A 21,562-nucleotide genomic window follows, 5' to 3' on the forward strand; every position below is an offset into this window, starting at 1 on the left:
GAGGCCATCACATGTAATGAGCCATGTTAAAGTCCGACACAGGCTGCCCTTGTCCTCAGTTCCCCTTTGCACTCCACAGTGGTGCTGGTGGATCCAATGACCATTTTCTCCAGGTAGATGTCTGGGGAAGAAGAATGTCCGGCTCCCTGCAGGTTTCTTCCTCTGCCTGATCTGTCTTCTCTACCACAATATGGTTCCTGGAGGGGCAGCCCAGGCTAGACCACCCTCACAGGTTTAATGATAGCCAAAGCCAGCTACACAGCAATTCTAGAATATTCAGCATCTCTGCCTGACATGCTCCTTGTCTCCATCATTCCAGATGCAGCTGAAAGTCACCTCTAGATGCTCCAAATGGGTCTTATCATTGCTGTTGGATTACTTGGAGTTAAATGGGAGAGGAGATTGATAGTGATAAAACAAGTGGGAAAGGAGAATTCCTCACCCCAAAGGCATCTTGATATGAGGTTTGAAATGAGATGAAAGGAATGGCTCTTCTTAGAGAGGAGCAGTGGAGCAAAGGATGTTCTTCCAGCCTCTGAGACAAGATTACATGGCCAGACATTCACTGGACCTGTTCTAGACAAACAGAAGACACAGAAGGATCAATGAAAAGAAGATAGTGAGGTGAGATGAATGGCCAGAGAGCAATTCTGAAGTGATCCTGGAAGGAAGCAGTGGTTAGGTAGTACTGAGACAGGTGCCCATGCTGTTGCAGACAAGTATTTGGCTTCCTCATTTCCCTTAGTTTTCCCAGTTCCACAGGTGGAGGCAAGGAGTTTAGGTCATGCTTCTATGGTCCGGCTACTCATGTCAGTACTGTTTAATGTATTTCTTTGTAGCTGAAAATGAACTATGATTTTTCATCTTACTGGCTCATAAATTTGAAGTACTGAAACACAAGCTAGAGTGAAAAAAAATAAATCAAGAGTCCTTCTAGCCCCATTTCTAAAGCAAGATGTTCAGGAAGGAGTATGAAGAATTGTTTCAGTGTGAGATAAAGATGAGAAAAAGAACAAGAATAAAGAATGTCTCTGTGGGGACAACAGTATGTAAGATTTTATGATTTCATCAGCAATTATTTAGGCATCTAAACAAGATTCAAGCACCTAGGAACTTTGGGGTCTTACGCCTTTACATGGATATGAATAATATTCTAATATAAACCTGACAGCCCTAGCAGAGTCAAATGCACTAAAATGCCTGCAAGCCTCTGCCCTGGAGCCACAAGTATGTACTTCAAGCCATAAGAAAAAAGCTGTGGAAGCCCACAACAAGCCAGACTCCCTCTTTGAGATACATCCTTCAAGCCTCCTAACAGAAGCTGCTGAACCTCACCATAATATAGCTAACTAACCTTCCCCTCTCCCCAGATAAAGAAAGGATCCCAGAAACAACTGCTGCTTTAAACTGGTCCACATTGCTGGCATGGGTTGGCTCTGACATGCTTTGAGCAGGGATGTCTAAGGCACAAGTGATCTTAAGTCTGCTGGACCCCTCACATAAATCTCCTGTTAAGGGGGGGGGGGGGTCAAGGAAAGCAAGGAAATGATACTATGTAATTACAGCAGGTAAAAGTGCTCACAACCAGATATAACCCTACTCAAATTGAAATGATGTCCCTTGCCATCAGTGTAGAGCAGTGATCGACCCAAACTCCGGAGCAGAAGAGGCAAATGGAGACCGCAGTGGAAAGAGACTCCAACGACTGCTGCTGATGGGCAGCTCAGTGAGATGTTTGTCATATGGTGTTCCAAGCTGGCCAGTCGTAGGCTGAGAGGCACTCTGTACAAAACATTAATCCCAGTCCTAATTGAATTTCTGCCCTAAGACAGCTAGCCAAAACATTCCTTCTGAGTATGGCTCTGTGTGCAGTGTAGGAGACCCTGCAAGGATTTCTGGAAACCAGTGAGCACCTGCCTGTCAAAAGTATGCTTTGGGGCATAAGTCAGTCTTCACTGAGGAGGAGGAGAGGTGATGGAGAGAGGGGAGCATGGCCTCTCAGGTCTTCCCCTGTGTCCACCTGGGCAAAGACAGAGCCTGAGGCAAGACCTGAGTGCAGGTATTTGGCCCACGGGCTGTGCTGTGCTGAGCAGAGCAGAGCACAGTATGATCCATTCATCCACTCTGCCCATAAAAGGGAAGCAAACGAACTCTTGGTTCATTCCAAGAAGCTGCGCAAAATCAACACTGCTCTTTCATGTACAGCGTGTTCTCAATATACATTAAAGTAACTGTACAGCATCTAAATGGCAGGAACATCTAAAATGTCCACAGAGCAGGAAGAAAAGGCCTGCATTAGGATTAAACTTTCTTAAACACTGGAAAGGCATGAGACTTCTAATGCTATCTAATGTTATCATTCTAACACCATCATGTTTTCTGAAAAAAACCTAATCCTAACTCTAACCCTAAATGGCTCTAACCCTAACCCTTATTCTGCTGCTCAGGAGCAAGGGAAAGGCAGGTGAGAGATGGGCCACATCCAGATGCCTTAGCTAACTGATCCCATGCCCTGATGCTCCCAGAAAGACCCAGAGGCACATACCAGCTCTTGCTGTGGGACAAGCTGGACCTGGCCAATAGCTGAAGAAAGGAACTAGAACGTCATGTCTGGTCATGAACCAGACATGACCAGAGTACACATAACCAGAATAAACCAGGTATCACACCACTTGAAGCTCCTGGAGAAACCCCCTTCTGTGCTTTCCTACCTACCCAGGCCCCAAAGTGTAGCCACTTCCAGTCCTAAGAAGCCTTGTGTTCATGACAAACACAACTGTTTCAAAAGCCAAAGTGTGACCATCACCAAAACGGCACAGGCAAATGTCCCAAACTTTGGTGGCATTTCTGGTTTAAGTGCTGTGCACTCTAGTTCCTAGCACCATCCTTCATGCATGGTCCTAGCAAACAGCATGGTATCCTGGTTGAACAAGCCATGAGCTGAGCTGAGCTGTGGATTTCACACCTCCCTTCCCATCTGCCCCATTTTCTCCCCCTCCAAAAATTTTCAAGTAAGGCAATCAGAAGAAAAAAAGACTCGAGTAGAAAGGGAAGAAAAATGAATAAAATGATCTCTGCAGTGGGTATAACTCACATTCCCAGCAAACACAGGCAGGGAAACCACAATTTGCTTGTTCTGTGCATTTTCTCCCTGTCCTTGGGGAGCACTGAGTACGCCTCCTGCTGTGAGACACAATCTGCTCAGCAGCAGTAAACTGTCCTGTGACCCCTTCTCAGCATGGAAGGGATGGCACTAGATGTATGTTTATTTTAACGGAACAGATGGATCAAAGTCCCCAAAAAGAGAGAGAGAGAGAGAGAGAGAGAGAGATGTTTCAGGAAACAGCATTCTGTGTGCAGTCACTGCATTTTCATGTTCATGAATGGTAATATTCAAGCTGCAGGCTGATACCTTCTAAGGGACAACACAAAGCAAAATTATTGGCCTTTCCATCCCACACATCCTCTGGGGACTGCTGTAATTCTCTAGTGCTGCAGTTGGTGGCTGGAGGAGAGCGAGCTGGAGCACAGCTCATCACCTATTCTCTTCAAAGTATGTGTTATTGCGGATTGAGCTTAAGACTGGAAAGAAGCTGACTGTAACCTATAAATAAAGCTAACTTGATTATTTGCATGCCGTTGATACTCTTCTTCAACAGTTTATCAGAATCAAAATAAAATTAAAAAACTATGACTAACTGACAGGGCTTAGGAACACAGTAGCTGACCCACTTTGGTGTTACGAGTACATTCCCAACCCACAGTGTAACTAGCTGGAAGTTACAGCTGCTCAGGTGTATTTATTTCCTCAAAGTACAACTACTAATAAGAAAAGCAATATTAAAAAAACCAGCCATGCTTTATATAGTGCAAGGCTGTGCATATCAGACCTACTACTGTCCTGACACTGATGCCTCGTGTGTGCACAGACCCTGCCTAACATACTCTGTTTTAATTTCAGCAAGGAACAGCAAACAGCACCAGCTAACTTCAACCATTTAATTCATTCTGAGCGATGTGAAGTGTGTATCTATTTATGCATCTATTTAACTGCACAGCCATAACTGACCTGGATGGTTGAAAAATGCTAACATTAAGAGCTACTGGAACAATTTGTGTTCCTGGTAAATTAAGAGACTTGGGGTATCTAATCAACACTGCATTCTTTTGTTGCTTGCTAAAGGGCATGGCAGTGCTGTGAAGATGATCGCTGTTATTAAACCGTTAGATAGCGTGGCTCTGGGAACCTGGAGACTGCACTGAAATTTAATTATGGAGAGCAGCAAGGGAAGGGAACTCCTTGGAGGAGTTGACATTCTGAAATTGCTTCTGTGAAAATTACTGTATTGCTGTGTGCTACCCACAGCTGGCAGGATTGGCCATGTTCCTCCCTGCCAGCTTAGGGGTCTTTAAGAAGGATTTTTTTTTTTTTTTGAGTGTTAGTGAGTCCCAGGTGACATAAAGGAAAGGTATCTCTACCACATTATCAGTCCTAATTACTCTTGGTTCAGCTGCAAACTATCTTTGGAGTTGGCTGCCCCATATCAGCAGTGCCTGGAGATCAGACAAGATGTGTTCAAATAGCCTCCTGGGACATGTGGCAGCATAAACCAGATCTGGTCCTGTGTAACCCCAACACCTCGGGTTGTTCTGCAATGGGTCAGTGCCTCAGCAACGTACCTTGCAGGAACTACAAAGTCCACCAAACAAAGTCCTACCAGCCATGCTCACAGCCAGCACAGGCTTATCTAAGGGGGGTCAGCATCTCTCTCTCTCTCTCTCCCTCTTCAAAGTCAGGCAAGGAACAAGATCCAAAAATGCACAGCATAATTGCTTGTAAGTGGCTCTTCTGCCAGCCTCCTTACCTTCTGGCTCTGCCGGTCAGTCTGTCCTTTCCTCTGGCTCGGCTGCTCACAGCGGGTACTGCTCTGGGACCAGGATCGCTCACATTCACGCTGTGCTGTCCTCCACCTAGAAGTCAGGTTGGATAGGCCATGCAGGAGCAGGCAGAGCTGGCTGATGGGCCACTGAAGGGCCAGCATCTTTTTATCACTGGAAAGTACCCTTGGAGAGGGAGCCCTCTGAAGCTGTAGGAATACTGTATATATGTTTTCTACAGCAGTAAATATAAAGGGAAAATTTAAGGGTGTTTCTTCTGCATTTTTAATTCAGAATTTGAACTATAACAGTAAATCTTACTCGTTGGATACTGCCTGCCCTGCCATGTTCATGGGACATCCCTTACTCTAGGGCTTACTCTCCACTCTGCTTTCCAACTCTTTCCCCACTTGCTCCCTCTAGTTTCTCCCAATCTCTTCAGTTCCTGTGCATGTCGTTCAGAAAACTGCCGTTTCTGTTTCAGCTCAACAATACTCGGTTACCACACTGCCCATAAAAGATCCTTCTAGAAGTCCAAACCCATTACCGAAAGAAGGAAGGAATATGGATATGCTAAAGTGGCTGGAAGTGCAAATTAATTCAGGTTTAGGTTGATTTGACCAGCTTGAGGGTTTGTGAGATCTCCTCAAAAAGGAGGATGTCCTTAAAAAAAAAAAAAAAAAAAAAAAAAAAAAAAAAAAAAAAAGGAGTCCTTAAAAAGAAGTATGTCCTTAAAAGGCACTCTAAACTGCCTTTAAGCTGTGGGAGAGCCTGGAGAGAGCTGTCTCCCTGAGAGTATATGGTAGGCTCTGACACTTAGTAGAGAGATGCAGCAGTCCTGTGGTTTACTCACCTTTTCCTTCGGAGGGGAAGGACCTGTGCTGGAATTTCCTTGAGTTTCTTCCTCCTAAAAGGACAAAGAAAAGCATGCACGGAAGTGAGTGGGGTTCAGCAATGGATGTGCAGCAGAGAGCCTGGCGTTCAAATAGGGTGACAAAAGGGAAAGCTTTGTTCTGCCAGTCCATCTCCTGAGAAACAGGAGTCATAACGGACTTATGTGAGTAAAGAAGCCAGCACATGCCACAAGGATCAGAGATGATGTACTCTGGAATAGGATTGCCTCTCAAACCAGTGTTTGGGAAAGAAGGCAGGGCTGAGCCTCCACGTTATGTTGTACACTGCTCTCCTTGGGAAGGTGAAAAGCACTAGTATCCATACACTCAAATCCCATCCCCTGAGCACTCTGCAAAGCAGAGAGCAGCTGGGCTGAGACCCCAGCACTGCGCTCAGAGGCGTTTGCCCAGGAAATCAGAGTTTTGCAGCTGACAAGACACAACAGCTGCTGCGGCACTCGGATTCGCCCCATCAGCATTCACTAGCATCAGGACAGAATCTATGTGTCCCTTGCCAACCTTTCTTATTGCTGGGATTATCCAAGGCTGGCTCCCCATCCTTAACAAAGTCCTCTTCAAACCTGCAGGTTAAAAACAGGCATTGTCAGACCTGAGCATTCTCCTCCAGTGTGCAAAAGCGTGGGCAGGAGACCTCGAGACGCTGCAGGCTCCAGCCATTGGCTCTTCTGCACCTGCTCGCTGGCAAACCTGTGCAGGTTTATCAGCAGGAGCTGAAACCACATGCACTAACCAAGAGAAATGAGGCTGTGAGGCAATTCTACCCCAAAGGAGAACCTTTAAAACCTTTACCCACCTAGAAGATTTTCCCATCCAACTGCCCTGTACAAACTCTTTTAGCCAGAGAGTCTTATCAGCAAACCTAGGTAATGTCTGCTAACTCCACACCCTATCAAAACCCTATCCTGCTGCAGACACAAAGTCATCTTCTAAAGCTGTCTGGCCAGTGTGACCCAGATGGGCAAGGATGGCTAAAGGGACAGCATTTAAAGCATGGAGGTGCCAGACCCCACTGAGAACTCTCCCACATTACTGTCCCCAGCATTTCCCATGTATCATAAGGTTGGACCTTTAAAGTGATCCCCTAGCACTGCAGTGCCCGAAAGGACTGAGTTTATGAGGTCAGGAGGATTTAGGTAAGTTGGTGCTGCCTGGGACTGAAAAGGAGAAACCTTCTCTGTGAGAAAGGCTGTGTAGTAGTTGAATGAGTTTGTCCAGCCCTCCCTCTAGAAGAGTGCCTGCTATGGGACTTGTCCATGTGGAGTGAGGACCTCCAGGTACAGACTGAGTGCTGGTTTGCACTCCCCTCCCTTACTCCCTCTGAGTCCCTGTAGGACCAAAGGCAAGCAGTCCTTGTCTGCACAAAATATCTCCTATCAGGATAGGAGACCTCATGTTAGAAAGAACAGACAAGGATAGCTCTGATATCTGGTCCCACTGAGAAATATAGTCAAGAGGAGAAACAAATGGTGATAAAGACTTGGTTAGGGAGAGGCAAATGACAGCATGGCATTCAATCAGCAGTGCACATCTGCGCAGGAGCCCGTCACTGGCTTCAGATGGCCTGTTGCAGACAAACCACCCTGGGGCGGTGGAGGACCTACATGTGCTCTGACTTCTCCACATCCCAAGCCCGTCGCCACTCGCCCTTCGCGTTCTTGTGACGTGCCAGTCGCTCCAGGTCGATCTGATCTCTCTCCCTCTTCCAGCGTATATACTCTGAGCGCTCCCGTCCAGTCATGTGGAAATTCAGGTCTCCAGGGCTTTTCTGGGCTGACTTCCCACCCTCCTAGTAGGGACAAAAGAGCTGTTTGTTAATGCAGTAGTGCTAGTCTGAAAATGTCTGCATTCAGTTTACTTTGTACTATCACCACCAGAAATGTTCAGTAATATTTGAAGACACCTTGGAGGAAGGTTGGATTCTATCTCTGAAATGATGCGCGTACAGAAGGCTCTACTTTACCCATAGCATAAATATGCTGTCCTAGGGCTGGCAACATTTTCTTGATTTTACAGAGAGAGAAACTGAGGAAGGAAGAAGCTATATGGCTTGCTTGGAGCTGCATCCTAAGTCCATGACCAAATCAGAAGTAGCAACTGTTCCCTTCCAGGGATATTCAAAAAAGATAACAATAACTATTGGCAATGTATTTGTGAATAGTTGTTCCACTTCTTCCAGACTAACATAGATAGCATTACACTTCTAATGCTTAAAATTCCTCCCACCTAAAATCCTTGATTTTGCCATCTGGATGTGTTGCTGTTGCCTTATTGAGATGAAGCTTTACCACTATTTCTGCGACCTGAACTGCAATGTTTCTTCAGTTCCTGTGACAACAAATAACCTCCTGATCTGGGGAGCTGCTGCCATGGGAGCTGTTGTTCTGTACAGCTGCTGCTGTAACTTTTCATTCTAAATATTCAGTACCTGATTACATGCATTTAAAAAACATACCTCTGTAATTCTGTGTGCAAATGACTAAAGCCATGTGTTTCCATGCTTGATTCACTCACGTGTACTTGCAGTTACAACTGCAGGAATAAATTAGGCAGCAGGCTTTCATTTCTTGTGTTCCCACTTGCCTGAAGGTTTTAAAACCAAAGCTCAGTTTTTCCTGGAAAAGGCACTCTGCCAAGGTCTACTTAGAGCATATAGTTAGTTCCTGGAGTGCTTGCAACATTTGCCAACAGAGTTTCTGAGAGGTTGAACTCTTACAGAAGATGCACTGGGCTGAAAATACCCACTCAAAGACTTTGGTAAACCTAAATTAAGTCTATGCCTATGAGCTTCATCATGCTGACAGAGCCATGGAGGAAGACAGGTTTTTGTGACTACTAGGTATCCATAGGAGCCAGTGGTCAGAGGGCTGGGGCCAGCCCCATGCTGGGGGCATGCAGTACTGCGAGCATCAAGGGCACATATTGCAGCAGCAACCTCGGAGCTCTTCACCTTCACTGCTTTCAACTTCTTGGTTTATCGCTCCAAGTCCTGATAGCCTAGTTAAGAGCTACTGCTGTTTGAGAACTTAAAAGGTAAATGAAGAGACAGCTCAGAGTTGAGGGAGTGCTTGAAGAGGAAGATGAGGGTAATATAGCCATCAGGTTAATGGAATCTGGTAGAACCAGGAGCCAGCTGGCCAAGGTGTGTTGTGAAGTAACACAGCACAGTGAATAGCTTAGTACAGAGTGGAGTCCCTGGGTGTTAATTACCAGTGGATAATTACCAGTGCAAAGCAGCAGAGAAGGAGAGACTGAAAACACTGTTGCCAAGGAGACCCATCTGCATGGGCCAGAGGCAGGGCAGCAGTAATTGCTCCCCCATTTGTTAGCCAGCAGGAGCTGGAAGGTTGGAGACTGCATCCCCAAGAAGGAAGAGATGGGGGTCTGCAAGCAGGTAGGGAAGACAAACTAGATGCTCCTACCAGGGCAAAGCGAAGGCAAGTGCTAATCCTGGTATGCCAGCTGTCTGTGAGTGGAGATGCTCAGAGATGTTTCCCCACGACTGCCAGCCCACAGCACAGCTGGGGTGCCAGCCCAGCACTTGGGTAGCAGGAGCAACAGATGCCAAGTGCAACAGATGCCAAGTGCAGCAGGCATACATCTTCAGTCCACCTAGTGCACTGCTGGAGCCAGCCAGTCATCCTGAATACACCCCCCACCTTAGGCAATGGCTGCTGGTTGGGCTGCAATGGGTCTTGATATGTGCAGGAAAGCAGGCAAGAGCTGAACAACCCATGACTGGCTAAAGCCTTGGCCTGGTTCAACCTTCAGAGTTAGAGGGGAAAGGATGAGCCCTGGGCCATCACCACAAACCTTAGCAAAGGGAAGCCAAGAGCAGGATAAAGACAGGCTGGACTGCATGCAGGCAGTGCAGCTTGTGCTGGGAGCTTATGCTCTCTTGTGGGGAAATGGGGAGGTAGCTATAGTGCCTACGGAGTTGGGGGAAGCTGTTGTCTGGTAGGGAAGCTCATCTCCCTTGCAGTGCAGCTCTGGTGAGCCAGACCACAAGGCTGTTTGTGTTGCCACACTCTGCTCTGGGGGTCTCAGCTGCATTCATATTTAAGAGCCAATCTGCATCCTCCTAATGAATCACGCTGGGGTGGGGCTATTCAATTTGTGCTCCATTAATTAAGAGTCTCTGCTGGCTCAGGGGAGCTAGCATGTTCTCCAGGGTTTGCCTTAAATAGTCAGTGGAAAGGCCAATGCTTTAATTTACCTCCATCCTACCCAGCTTCTGCTGAAGTGAGGAGTTATAGCTAATACAGCCTGAGCCTTTCAAGCCACAAGCAAATACTTTTGGGTGAGAAAACAGCTAGGGCTGTGCTATTTGCTATATGGGTGAACGTGTTTCTTGACATCCCCACAGCTGGGGTAGGGACTTAGGGAGCCACAGCAAGGGATGAAAGGCAGGTATATGGTGCCGAGGCTGTCTTTTCAGCCCTGCTTTGCTTTGAGTATGTTAGTTGCTCAGTAAAGCCTTGGACGAGAAGATGAACAAATGCTGGTGACCGTGACAGAGTGCATTGCTAATTGCTTTAGCAATGATGCAGCTCCTACTGATGGGCAGGCATATCCTGCAGGTTTCCTCTTCCAAGACCCCATCACACAAGGTGGAAGTAATGTAGCATAGAGAAAATTCCTGCCCTGAAGGAGGGGAAAAAGATGCTAAACCAATCAAGTCTTTCCTGTCTCTAAACTCTAGTTTATAAACAAAGTTGCCCCTACTTTGCAGAGGCTGGGATGGTTGCATAGCTTGATGGAAATGGGAGGAAAGAGAGGAGAACATAAGTGAAGCAACCAGGGAGAAGACCATGTACCAGCCAGTACTGCAGGAATTAGCCAAACTTCAATTAGACATGATCCTTACAACAGCTAAGCACCCAAGCCCCCCATGAACTTTTAGGTGGTTTTGGCTGTCATCCCTCTGACACCCGTGCTCCCACAATGTGAGGTGGGCCCGTCCCCTAGCTGGCCCCAAAAAGGGACGTTGGGCTGCTCACCTTCCGGCCATGATCACTTTCTGGACCCCTGTTGCTTTCTGATCTCCTCTTCTCTGCCATTCTTCTCTCCTCCGTCTGCAAGGGCATAGCCACAGGAATTATTTCAAGGATTAAGTGAGGACTCCTGGCTGGGGAGTCGGTGCCCACCCCATGGTCCGTCAGGAGGTGCAAGAGCTGCCCAGAGAAAGTGAGCAAGAGAGGAGAGATTGGTTCCCAATGTCCTAAGTCAAACAGATATGGAAAAAAAAAAAAGAGGCCAGAAAGCAAGGGATGTAAGGAGTAAAGACAGAAAAAGGGATGCATTCCCACAGGTCTCTCCATCTCCACAAGCCAGAGGCAGAGAACTGATGTATAATGGTCTCCTTGGTTTCAAAGGGAGATAGAGTTGTAGACACCTCTGTAGATTTGGGCCAAAGGCCCAGTTTATGATTCAGCTGTACAGCCGCTGGGAGCTACCTAAGATGTAGCTAACCCACCCCTGGTAAAGACAGAAGGGATTTTTATCCCTCTAAAACATCACACCTTTCCACTAGGCTCCATCCCCACTTCCACTGGCTTTAGTTGTGCTGTGACCACATCAGCAGCATCTGCTCTACAGTTGATCTCCCCTGCCCTAGTAGAAGGTGAAAATAAGCCTCTCTCTGTCTTAATGAGCTACAGATACTATATAGGATGTGTATGATAGCCCAAGCAGTTCTCTGCTCCTGTGTGGGACTGATAATACTGCCACAGATGCAACTCTGGCCAAGGTGGTGTTGGGATTGTGGCAGGTCTTAGCAAAATGTGTTCTGCAGCCCATCAAGATTTTATAAGAAAGGCTTTCTGCCTCAATTAAATAATATTGTGTGTATGCCACAGGGAGGGTTGCTCCCCATTGCAACACCAGAATAAGACTGTTGTTGAGCCTCTGCCTGCCCCCAGCTCAGGGCAGAGGGGCCAGTGCTTAATGTCTGCCTCAGCGAGCAGCCTCCACTCCCGTTCGGACGCTGCCGTAGCACGTGACATTGCGGCATGGTGGCTCCTTGTTTTGTAACCGTACATGGGAGCCTCGGGGCTGCCTTACGCAAAAGATGGAGGAGGGTGTGCACAGGGCGGAGCTTATGGAGCCCCTGTTTTGAACAGCTATGCAAAACAGAAGCACAAAGAGGAAACGTGCAGTGCAAAACTGCCAGCTCAGCCATTCGAGAAAGTGTAAGTGCTGGGAGGTCCAACCTGAGCTGGAAACAGGACTTTTATTCCAGCTATTTGCCAGCCCTTGATTTAGGTTGTTGGAGAATCGGGATACCAGCCTAGAAGCAGCCTCCATGTCCTAGGGTACCTGGACCACCCTGCAGCCTGTTTCTGCGTTCCCCTTGGAGGCATGCAGGAACGAGCTGTGGTCTGGACAAACTCTCCTGATAGCAGCAAGCAGGCATTTTTGGAGCCATGCGTGTGCGTTAGATCTGAGGCAGAATTGTGCGCATATGGCTCAAGGATGCTGTGCTTGGCACCCGTGCCAGTCTTAACAATGTAGGAGCAGTACAGGCGGACACTTGTGGAAGCAGATGCTGGGAAATAACCTGGGAAAGATATTATCTACATTGTCCCAAGTTTCTCACCATAGATGTGGGAAAAAAATCAAAGAGTCTGTGCTCAGAGGAGCCACACCAGGTTTTGCAATGGGCTCGGACATAGTGAAAGACAGTAGTGCATATTCATTTAACAAGGTTGCTATGAATACTTATATACTTGAAAATACTCCAGGTTAAAAGGCAATTCCTTCATAAAGCTCAGTTTGAAGAGTCCAGCAGCTAGGGATCCAACTGGGCTCTGCAGCCACAAACTGCAACAGCAGGATTAAAACAGCAGAAACTTGGCTTATTTGGGGAGCAAGGTCCAGAGGGATGTTCAGCTTTTGGAGCACCTCTAACAGCAACTTGCTGTTTTAGGAAAAGAATGAAGGAGCCAGCTGCTGCAGAAGAGCTGGAGTTGCTCTGTCCTCTTGGGAAAGCCTTGAGTGGGATGAGAGGAGGAGCACTGATGGCTCCAAATTGCTGGGTAAACCAAGGCAGGGAGCTGTGAGCTGCGAGCCTGCGCTTCAATGTGCACCACATGTCCCCAGGATGCCATGCAACTCTCCATCCTTTCATACCCCTGCAGGCAAAGCCAGGCTGCCTTTCTCCTCAGCCTGTTTCTATTCTGGGAGATGTGTTGCAAATATAGAAAACTGGAGGGGAAAAAAAAAAGAAAAGAAAAGAAATCTGGTTCTCTTCACCAGGGAAGCAGGTTTGAGCTATGATGTTAAGAAAACATGGTTAGCTTTGTTTTCACGCTCTCTCAAGAGCAGATTTTCACATTTGCTCCATGCTGCCCTGGATTTGCCGTTGGCGTGTTACGACACACCCATACCACAGGGAGGCAAAACATGTTTTTCTCCTTCTTCCTCCTCTCCACCCCCAAAATTATGAAATATGACAATGGCATTATCATCTCACACTTTAAATGTTCCTGCACACCAGGGGAGGGATTGGAGGAGGGAGCAAAAGCCCAAAGGAGACTGGGATGAGTACATTTGTTTATCCTGAGGTTTATGCAAGGTTTTCTCAATTTCTCAGCCACAGAAGGGGCTTGGGCTGGAGCCTGCCATTAACTAAGATGCAGCTGCTGGATCCCAGCTGCTCATTGACTCTGGGCTCGTCTAGCCCTCTGATGCTCATATGCCTGACTCATGTTAACATGTAAGGGTGACAGTGCTGATCCCATGTACAGCCATGTTAAGCACTGGTTTGGACCAACGGGCCTCCAAGCCAAATGTTTTGACTGGCTTTGAGGTCTCAGGGCTATGTCACTGTGTTCTTATTTTAAAAATAAGGGCCAACAGATGTGTTTAATTAACCTTCTGGTACCCACCTCTCTGAGCATGTGTGGGTATCAGAATCAGCCCTCCTTCTGCAGCAGGAGCTTTCCCAAATAGCTTGGAGCTGCTTTTCCAGTGCTCAGCTCTCCCATTGGGCAGGATGTTTTAAAAGATTGCTCAATATGGGAGACAATATCTTTTTCTCCAAGTCTTCTGAAAAATCTGCCTACTAATTGAGATGCCTGAAGTGAGATGAAGGCTTTTCAGTCACCCTCTCTGCCTACCTCCCCTCCCATCAGCAGTGTAAAAGCAAAGTGTTTCTCCTGCCACAAGGGGTTCAGTTTCTCTCCTCTGCTAGTGTGGGGGGCTGAGTCATCTGCATATGGTGAGGGGAGAAGCTTTTATGCCCCTCAATTGCAGTCATTTTTGATATGTCATTTTGGGAAACCCTGTTAATAAAATGACAACTTAAAAGCCCCGAAGCAATATCAACTGCCCATTTAAAAGATGATTTGCAACCAGCTAATTAACCATTGTGCTCCACTAGCCTTGGGCTGCCAGCTCACAGTGCTCATATATTAATGACCCTGAAATACTGCCAGAGCATTGAGTGGCTTTTTAGGAGAATGGGTACTCAGCACTGGGCATTATCCCCAGTTCTACTTGCAGTGAAAACCCTGATACAGGCAGATTTAGGGTGAGCAAGGCAGAGATGGTACAAAAGGATCCAGATGTGGCATCTCTGTGCCATAGGGCTGTCACCCCTGGGACTCAAGTTCCCAACATCCCTAAAACAAGAAAGGATATAAGGCAACAAAGATTTACAGGAGAGGTTCACCTCACCTAACTCTAGATAGTCCACATGGTTACTGTTGCCTCCTGAAGTGGGAGAATTCAGCAGGTTAGGGAAAGATCCAGGGAGCCAGATGGGACAGCAAAATGCTTGCAGGGAACGTAAACCTCCCTTCTAATGCACAGCCTTTGTGCCCAACCTTGAGATTAGAGAGCAGCATGCCACAGTGGCCAGAGGCCAGAAAAGAGCAATGTGTCTCACCAGCTTCCAGATGGGTACCATAGCCCCAGCACCAGCTACAGCCCTTTCTGCACATCAAAACAAGGCTGAGCAGTGCCTCCCTCCGTCAAGAGAAATCATCTTTCAATGCATGGAAAAAGCAGAGTTCAAAACCCCTGGGTAATATAAGGTACTGGGTCTGTTTTGTAAAAGAAAAATGTAAAAATAGGGTTTTTTGTCTTACACTTCCTCTTTGGCAGCCTCCCCCACTGCTGCAGACTGCCAGCTGTGTGGTAGTCTGGGACTGACAGTGTGGTGCTAGCCAGAAGCGCCACAGGTAGCAAGAACGGGAGTCTTTTCTTCTTCTTCTTTTTATTGATTTTTTTTCTTGAATAAAAATAGAGGAAAATGTGGAATAATAAGGATGCTCTTCACATGCTTTCATAGAGTAAATTGGGGAAGTGGAGGGAGAAGGAAGTAGATTTGACAGCAGCCAGGGTGATGAACATGATCCTCTCCTAGGCACCACTGGCATGAGAGACAGTACATACAATCCAAAATGAGCAGGGAATCAGCTGGATCACAGGGGATAAAAAATCCAAAGGATGGATTGCATCCGGGTGATGGGAGAGGTTGAAAGCTAATCTTTGTTGAGCTCATTCAGGGTCTCAGCTCAGGTCCTAACAAATGGCTACTCAGACAACAATACTGATGCTCCACCAAGCTCTCACAGCAGCTGATCTATCTAGGAATAAAAGTGAAGGTTTTCTTCTGGATTAAGAACTAATTACAGGGTAGAAAACAAAAAGTGGAAAGAAAAGGCCAGCTTCCACAGTAGAAGGTTAGCAGAGGACTGCCACTGTAACATATGCTGCTCAACATGTTCATAAATGGGCTTGAAGAGGAGCAGGCAAGAGTGATAACAGCTTGCTGATGATACTAAATCACCCAGGGCAAATAACAAAATTTGCCACGAAAGAGCTGCAAAAGATCTCTTGACATTGAATGCCTGTGTCATAAAATTATTGATGAAATTTGATATCAATAATACAAAATAATTCACATGGGAGAGAATGACCCTTCTTATTAAGTACGTATGGTGATGAGGCCTGAACGATGATTACCACTCAGAAATGAAATCATGGTGTTATTGTGGCGGGTTCTCTGAAAATATTAGTTCAGTTCTTTATAAAAAAAAAAAAAAAAGAAAAGAAAAAAAAAGAAAGCAGAATTGTTAGGAGAACAATAGAGAACAAGCCAGAAGCATGAATATGTCCATAATGAGTGCACATCCTGAATACTTGGTATATTTCTGGTCCTCTTATATTAAAAGGATACTGGCAAAGTGAAAAAGATACAAGCAAGGGCAAGGAGAATGATCAAAAATAGAGTCGCTTCTGCACCAAATATGACTGACTAGAGTACAACTTGCAAGCCTGCAGAGGAGATGGCTGAAGGGAGATGTGAGATGGGTCAATGAAATCATATGCTTTGGGAAATCGAAGTAGCGATAGTCTCTTCACTGCTTCCCGTGATGCAGAAGCATAAAGGGAGTTATCTGGTATCAAGTTTGAAAAAGAAGCAGCATTTCCTCTGAATTCTCTGGCAAGCCACTTGCTTGCCCTAGGCCTCTAGTTCCAAAATGTGCTAGTGTATTCAACATCCCCGTAGCACACTCAGAGATCTACAGGCCAAAATTGTTTAATAAAGAATGTATATATTTTTGTATTTCTAATTTTGATCTGCTGTCTGCATTGCAGGGTCTCCCGGCACCTTTTGGAGGCACACATCGCTCTGAGGCAGTGTAGGTGAGACAGACTTGCTGGATTTCTATTTCTGAAGCCTGACCACTACCAGAAAATGGAAACACTTGTTTAAAATGATGAGGCTTAACTCAGCTTAGAAACAGCTGAAATGACAGGCCGGGCCAGACCAAATCTCCCTGCACTCAACCAGCCCAAGATGACATGATGTGTGACATACCAACGTGACCTCTCAGTTTAGGCGTCATCTGCTTCTGTCACTGATGCTGGGGAAAGGTTGATGAAGTGCTGATGGAAGAAACTAGCCTTGTCCTTCTGGCTTGGAGAGGTGGTTGTGAAACTCTTCCATATAGCCTTCTCACAGCCACATCCCTTAAATCACATTGGAGCTGCTTGCATGCTGGTTTCTGGGCTGGCCATTACTTTTCAGGATGATCTTGGTGATGTCCTGTCTGTTGTAGCTGGCTGAAGTTACACAATTAAAATCATATGAAGAAGGTATGTTCATTATCCAGGGCTGGAACAGGGCCTGATAAGCATAGGGAAAGCATAGGGAAATCTCTGGGAAAAGGAAAATCTCCTGAGCTGAGCTGGAATCTGAGATATATCTAGCTGGTAATGAGTACTGGAAACTAGAGTTTCAGAAACACAGATTTATATCTCTTGCTAAATTCTAAGAGGAATCCAAATAACAGCAATAAATATTCCCATAAAAAGGGCATATTAACATGGCTCCGTGGGCCCTTCCGTTTTGCAGTCCTGTGAGGCAGTGCTTACAGGCAAACCCTATGTTTGCTCCCTGTCTCCAGTGCAGGCCAGGAGAGCATGTGGTCCCAAGAGCAGCCTGCAAAGCACCATGCAAAACTCTTATTCTGCTCTCTGTGACCTTCCGAGAGGCTGGAAGAGGTTTTCTTCAAGGCTCAATAAGAGAAAGCAGGGGCTAGTTTTTTGTGACAGCAAGAAGCGTGATGCTGCTGTCAAATAGATCTTGCCTGCAACTTTTCTCCAAGACCCCTGGTGAACCAGGCTCTCAGTTCAGCCAGAAGGTCAACTGATCAAGCAGCATTTATCTTTTTTTTCAGTCTTAAATAGTGCTGAGGGCATGCACTGTTCCTTTGTAGAGTTGTTCAATAATTAGACTTGTATTGAATTTCTGTGGCTCTTCTGGGCACCTGACAGAGCTTCTTCTCTTGCTCAGTAAAGCCCTGATGGCACCAAGCAACTGTGCAATCCCTCTCCTAGTAGATGTTAGCACCCACAAGCTGTCATGCAGCATTTGCTGGGCCTCTCTCACAGCCCAGTGTTGTCATCAGAATACCTGAGCTTTAGTCCTATCCATGGCCAGTAGTGTGACTGGATTTGGATTAAGGGGAAAAAAAACCAAAAACTTAAAATGAACTTCGGTATCTAAGGAAGAGCAGCACCAAATCGTTTTCATTCCTGGGGATTATCAGGATTACATTCTAGCCCGTGGCTTGAGGAACAAGGATGTGCACTGCATACTGAGGTAGCTGGATTCATTAAGGATGAACCCGTGAACAAATGAGCTTAAATGAGTGGCAGCTCAGTGGGACCTGAAAGCAGCAGCAACAAGATCCAAGATGTCAAGCTATGCTGAATCATCAAAATCAAATCTGCCAGGCATTAAGAACATCACACTCTCCTCACTAATCTACAGCTCCAAGCATCAAGTCTTCAGTGGTTCATGCAAAAAGGTGTGAGCAGACATAGCTTTAAGCTAGTGTGGCTATAGGCCTGCTTCCATGTACACTCTATGTCTAGGCATCTTGAGGGCAATATGAACATGGAGTTGCCAAACATAAGATTTCTAATATAGAAATGTGAAATCTCAGCCTATAATTTCATGTTCCATGCTAAAAGTATATCAGATATTACCTTTTCCAGGGCTGTACATACATTTTTAAAACAAGGCTTGGGATCTGAGATCAAAATATAGGCAAACCTCCTGCTGCTGTCTCCTTGCACAGTCCCAGCCTCCAAGCAAAGTATTTGAAGAAGCCTAGCAAGAGCAGTGGTGGAGAGGGTTGCCCTGCACATCACAGTTACATTTGGCAGTGCTGGCTGAGCTATCAAGAATAGCTACAGCATAAGCAGTCAGGCCACTCTCCTTCCCACCTTTGCATCTAGACATCCCTGTGATGCTTCAAATAGACCAAGTGACAGGTGCTGTGTGAACCTCTGGGGGATAGGTATTTGCTATTGGCTTGATTGGTTGGCTGATATGAGGTTTATGGCATTCAAAGAAATGCATAGGAGCCATAAGAAAGGAGCTTATGGGCTTTCAGAACATATTTAAACTCTGACGAGGAGGAGAAGCTGAAGATTAATGTGGGCAGCTAGCAAATGCTTGGCTACTGTCCCAGACAGGGTGCCACACAGGTGTTCCAGCATTCCTGGGTGCATTTGGCAGCTTTAGTAAGTGTTGTTTTCCTCTGAAGTCTTTACTGAGCCTGTTTGCTGCAGGCATTCTTACTTATCTGTGCAAACTCTCAAATAGGAAAATATCACATGCCTCTGTGTGTATAAAAAGGAAGGTATTTGCACTAAAGTATTCAAAATATGTTTCAAAGATCAACAAGGTTCAGCCAACTCATTTAGTAGGTTATGGCCAGGCACTGCAGGAGGTGGGTTTAGAAGCAGATTTTGCCTTGCTCTGTTAACTTGTGAGTTGTGCAGTCTTGAGGACAGGGCTTCTGGCCCACAATTGATTGTTCGGCCCCAAAGAGAAGGTGGTAGGAGACCTCGGTGAGATTCACGCCACATATCCCACAACATCAGTGCCAGTTCACCGATCTCTCCAAAACAGCATCTGATACTTCTTAGGAGGACAGTATGTTTAAGAGGCTGCTAGCTATAGCTCGCATCATAGCAAATGGAAAGAGCATTGTAGCCTTTTATCGTTCAGAGTGATGGAAGCCAGAGAGTTTTAGATGACAACACTATTAATAAATATGCTCTTCCAATGCCCTGTTGTTGTGCTAGCTCCTAATCTGTCCCATGGCCCTTCCCATGCCAGCAAAACTAGTACATGCTGCTAACACTTTTCAATTTGACCATTTGCAGTGCACTTACTTTTTCCTTGTTTTCCATGGTGATGGCAATCTGCATCCGTCTCCCCCGGTGGAAAGCCACCAAATGATTTGTCTCTTCTTCACTCAGCTCTGGCATCCTGCCTGGGCCAGTGAAGCACTCAGCACGTTTCTCACTGACTATTCGCTTGCCCTGGAAAGGACAGGATGAGCTTAATGGCACCTCCTCTGGCCCTGTGCAGTACCTTCCCTAGGACAGCGGACAGCAAATTGCAAAGGATTTTGGACCAGCAAAACAAAAATATTGGCCAGCTGATCAGGCTTCTGGGCTGATAAAGCTGTCACCCTATCACCCTAGATAGTTTAAGGTTAATACAAAATTAAATAGACAAGCCTAACTGAGTGCACACCAGTAGGTAGTATGAGATTTCCCCCGTTTTGATGCTTTGTGGCATGAGAACTGATTGACATTTTTATTTTGGGTAAGTAAGTGAGCCACCTTGCATTTGTACCTTTTGACTCACCAAACTGCGTGTCCCAATAAAAGGTAAGGCTACACTGGTGCATAAATCCAGTGGGTGAAATAGAAGGCTAGGACCTTGCACACAAACCACTTTCCACCCTGAAATGTATTAACACTTGATAATTTATGGTCTTCATAATCATTGTGCGTCACATTTCTGGAATGATTTATTCAGCAGTGGAATACTTTAGAAAGCTGATATATAAACTCCTTGAACAAGAGCAGTTTACCACTGTCAGATATTATTTCCAGCTGTCTGTATCAGTTCATATCATAAACTGCATCCATTTACATCTGTTTCTTATTTTACTAATTATCTTTGTAGCTGGCTGAGCTCTTGCTAGTGCCCTCAGCCATCAGTTCCACAAAATGAGTACATCTTTTGTACAAAAATATTTACTTTTTCTCATTTAAATGTATCATCTTTCAGTTCCATCATGAGCCTTTTTGTTCTTGCCTTACAGGGAAATGAGAAACTTCAGAAGTCATCTCAATCTTTACTCTGATCTTTTTCTTTTCACTTCATCTTTATGACTCCTGAGCTCATTTTTACCAGGGATGAATAAATCTCAGAACTTTTTCTCTCTAGAGGATGGTACATTTTCTTCTGTTTTTCTCCTTGGACTTCCACACATATCAGAGTTTTGATTGCAAAGGAGCTCAAAATCTCAAAGTAAACTTCAGTGAAAATAGAGAACTCTTCATAGCTACGAACTTGGTTTCAAAAATAAACACCCCACACTGAACTCAGATTTGTGTGGAAGTCTTGCAAACATCAGTGAATTTGCCATGACATATGATATCAAAATTTCTTCCATTAGCCTCATCTTCACATGGCTGTGCCAGAAGTGCAGAAGTTAGCACAGAGGGAGCCTTAGTGTAGACAGCCTCCGTCAGCAAGACTTTTTTTATTGCTTGTCCAGTCATCGAGCTTCCTAACACATGATAAATGTTTTAGGAGGTAGTGGAGTATTTCCAGCATTAGACCTACAGTCTCTTGTTTATTCTGGTTTCACATCTGTATAATTTTGCTGTCTCAATAGAGGTTGTTCTTGAGTTACTGTGGTGCATGCGAGAGGAGCAGTGGGTCCCTGCGCTGCTCGCATCCAGAGCTGTGTGGACATGGTGGGAATTTTTTTTATAAACTCTCTCGAGTATGCACAGCTCTGGTTTCAGGTTCCAGCTGTAGCTTCTAATAAGTTTTGTTGCCCTTAGTAGGACCTTTGCTATTTCTGCTGTTCTTGAAATAAGTGAAGCCACATGTTGCATTCAAAGTAAGGATTTGCTGCCAATCTGTTTAATGCCATTCTAGTACTTTCTGTGTTTTTCTTTCTGTTTGTGTCAGTGCAGCCTCCCACTTTGACTGCTGCCGTGCACTGAGTAGACAGCTTCTGTGAGCCCCAGTGACATCAAGATCCTTTTCCTGAGAGAGTAAAAGCTGATAGTCAAGAGAGTAAGCAATCACATTAATATGAAGTAAACCTGGCTTCTACTACAGCCAGATATTTAGCAGCACTTTTACCTGCAGAGAAGATATATGCTTTGGAGAAGTCCCAATACCAGTAAACTCTATGAGCTGTTTTAAAGGT

At 45.7% G+C, this 21,562-nt stretch overlaps 1 protein-coding gene across 4 annotated transcripts in view; it reads right to left on the minus strand.

Moving 5' to 3' along the window:
- CCDC9B (coiled-coil domain containing 9B) overlaps positions 1–21,562 on the minus strand; it is a 49,457-nt gene that overhangs the window by 13,994 nt on the left and 13,901 nt on the right. For 2 of the 4 annotated variants that reach the window (XM_062577576.1, XM_062577575.1), the window contains 6 exons: positions 19,494–19,643; positions 10,790–10,864; positions 7,394–7,578; positions 6,291–6,352; positions 5,732–5,785; positions 4,866–4,971 (listed from right to left, as the gene is read on the minus strand). In XM_062577576.1, coding sequence (XP_062433560.1) covers positions 4,866–4,971; positions 5,732–5,785; positions 6,291–6,352; positions 7,394–7,578; positions 10,790–10,864; positions 19,494–19,643 — 632 coding nt within the window. The remainder of the gene's footprint in view (positions 1–4,865; positions 4,972–5,731; positions 5,786–6,290; positions 6,353–7,393; positions 7,579–10,789; positions 10,865–19,493; positions 19,644–21,562) is intronic. The other 2 variants (XM_062577578.1, XM_062577577.1) reach the window with 2 other exon arrangements.

The sequence above is a fragment of the Rhea pennata genome, chromosome 5 (genome assembly GCF_028389875.1).
Source record: "Rhea pennata isolate bPtePen1 chromosome 5, bPtePen1.pri, whole genome shotgun sequence".
NCBI classification, from domain to species: domain Eukaryota; kingdom Metazoa; phylum Chordata; class Aves; order Rheiformes; family Rheidae; genus Rhea; species Rhea pennata.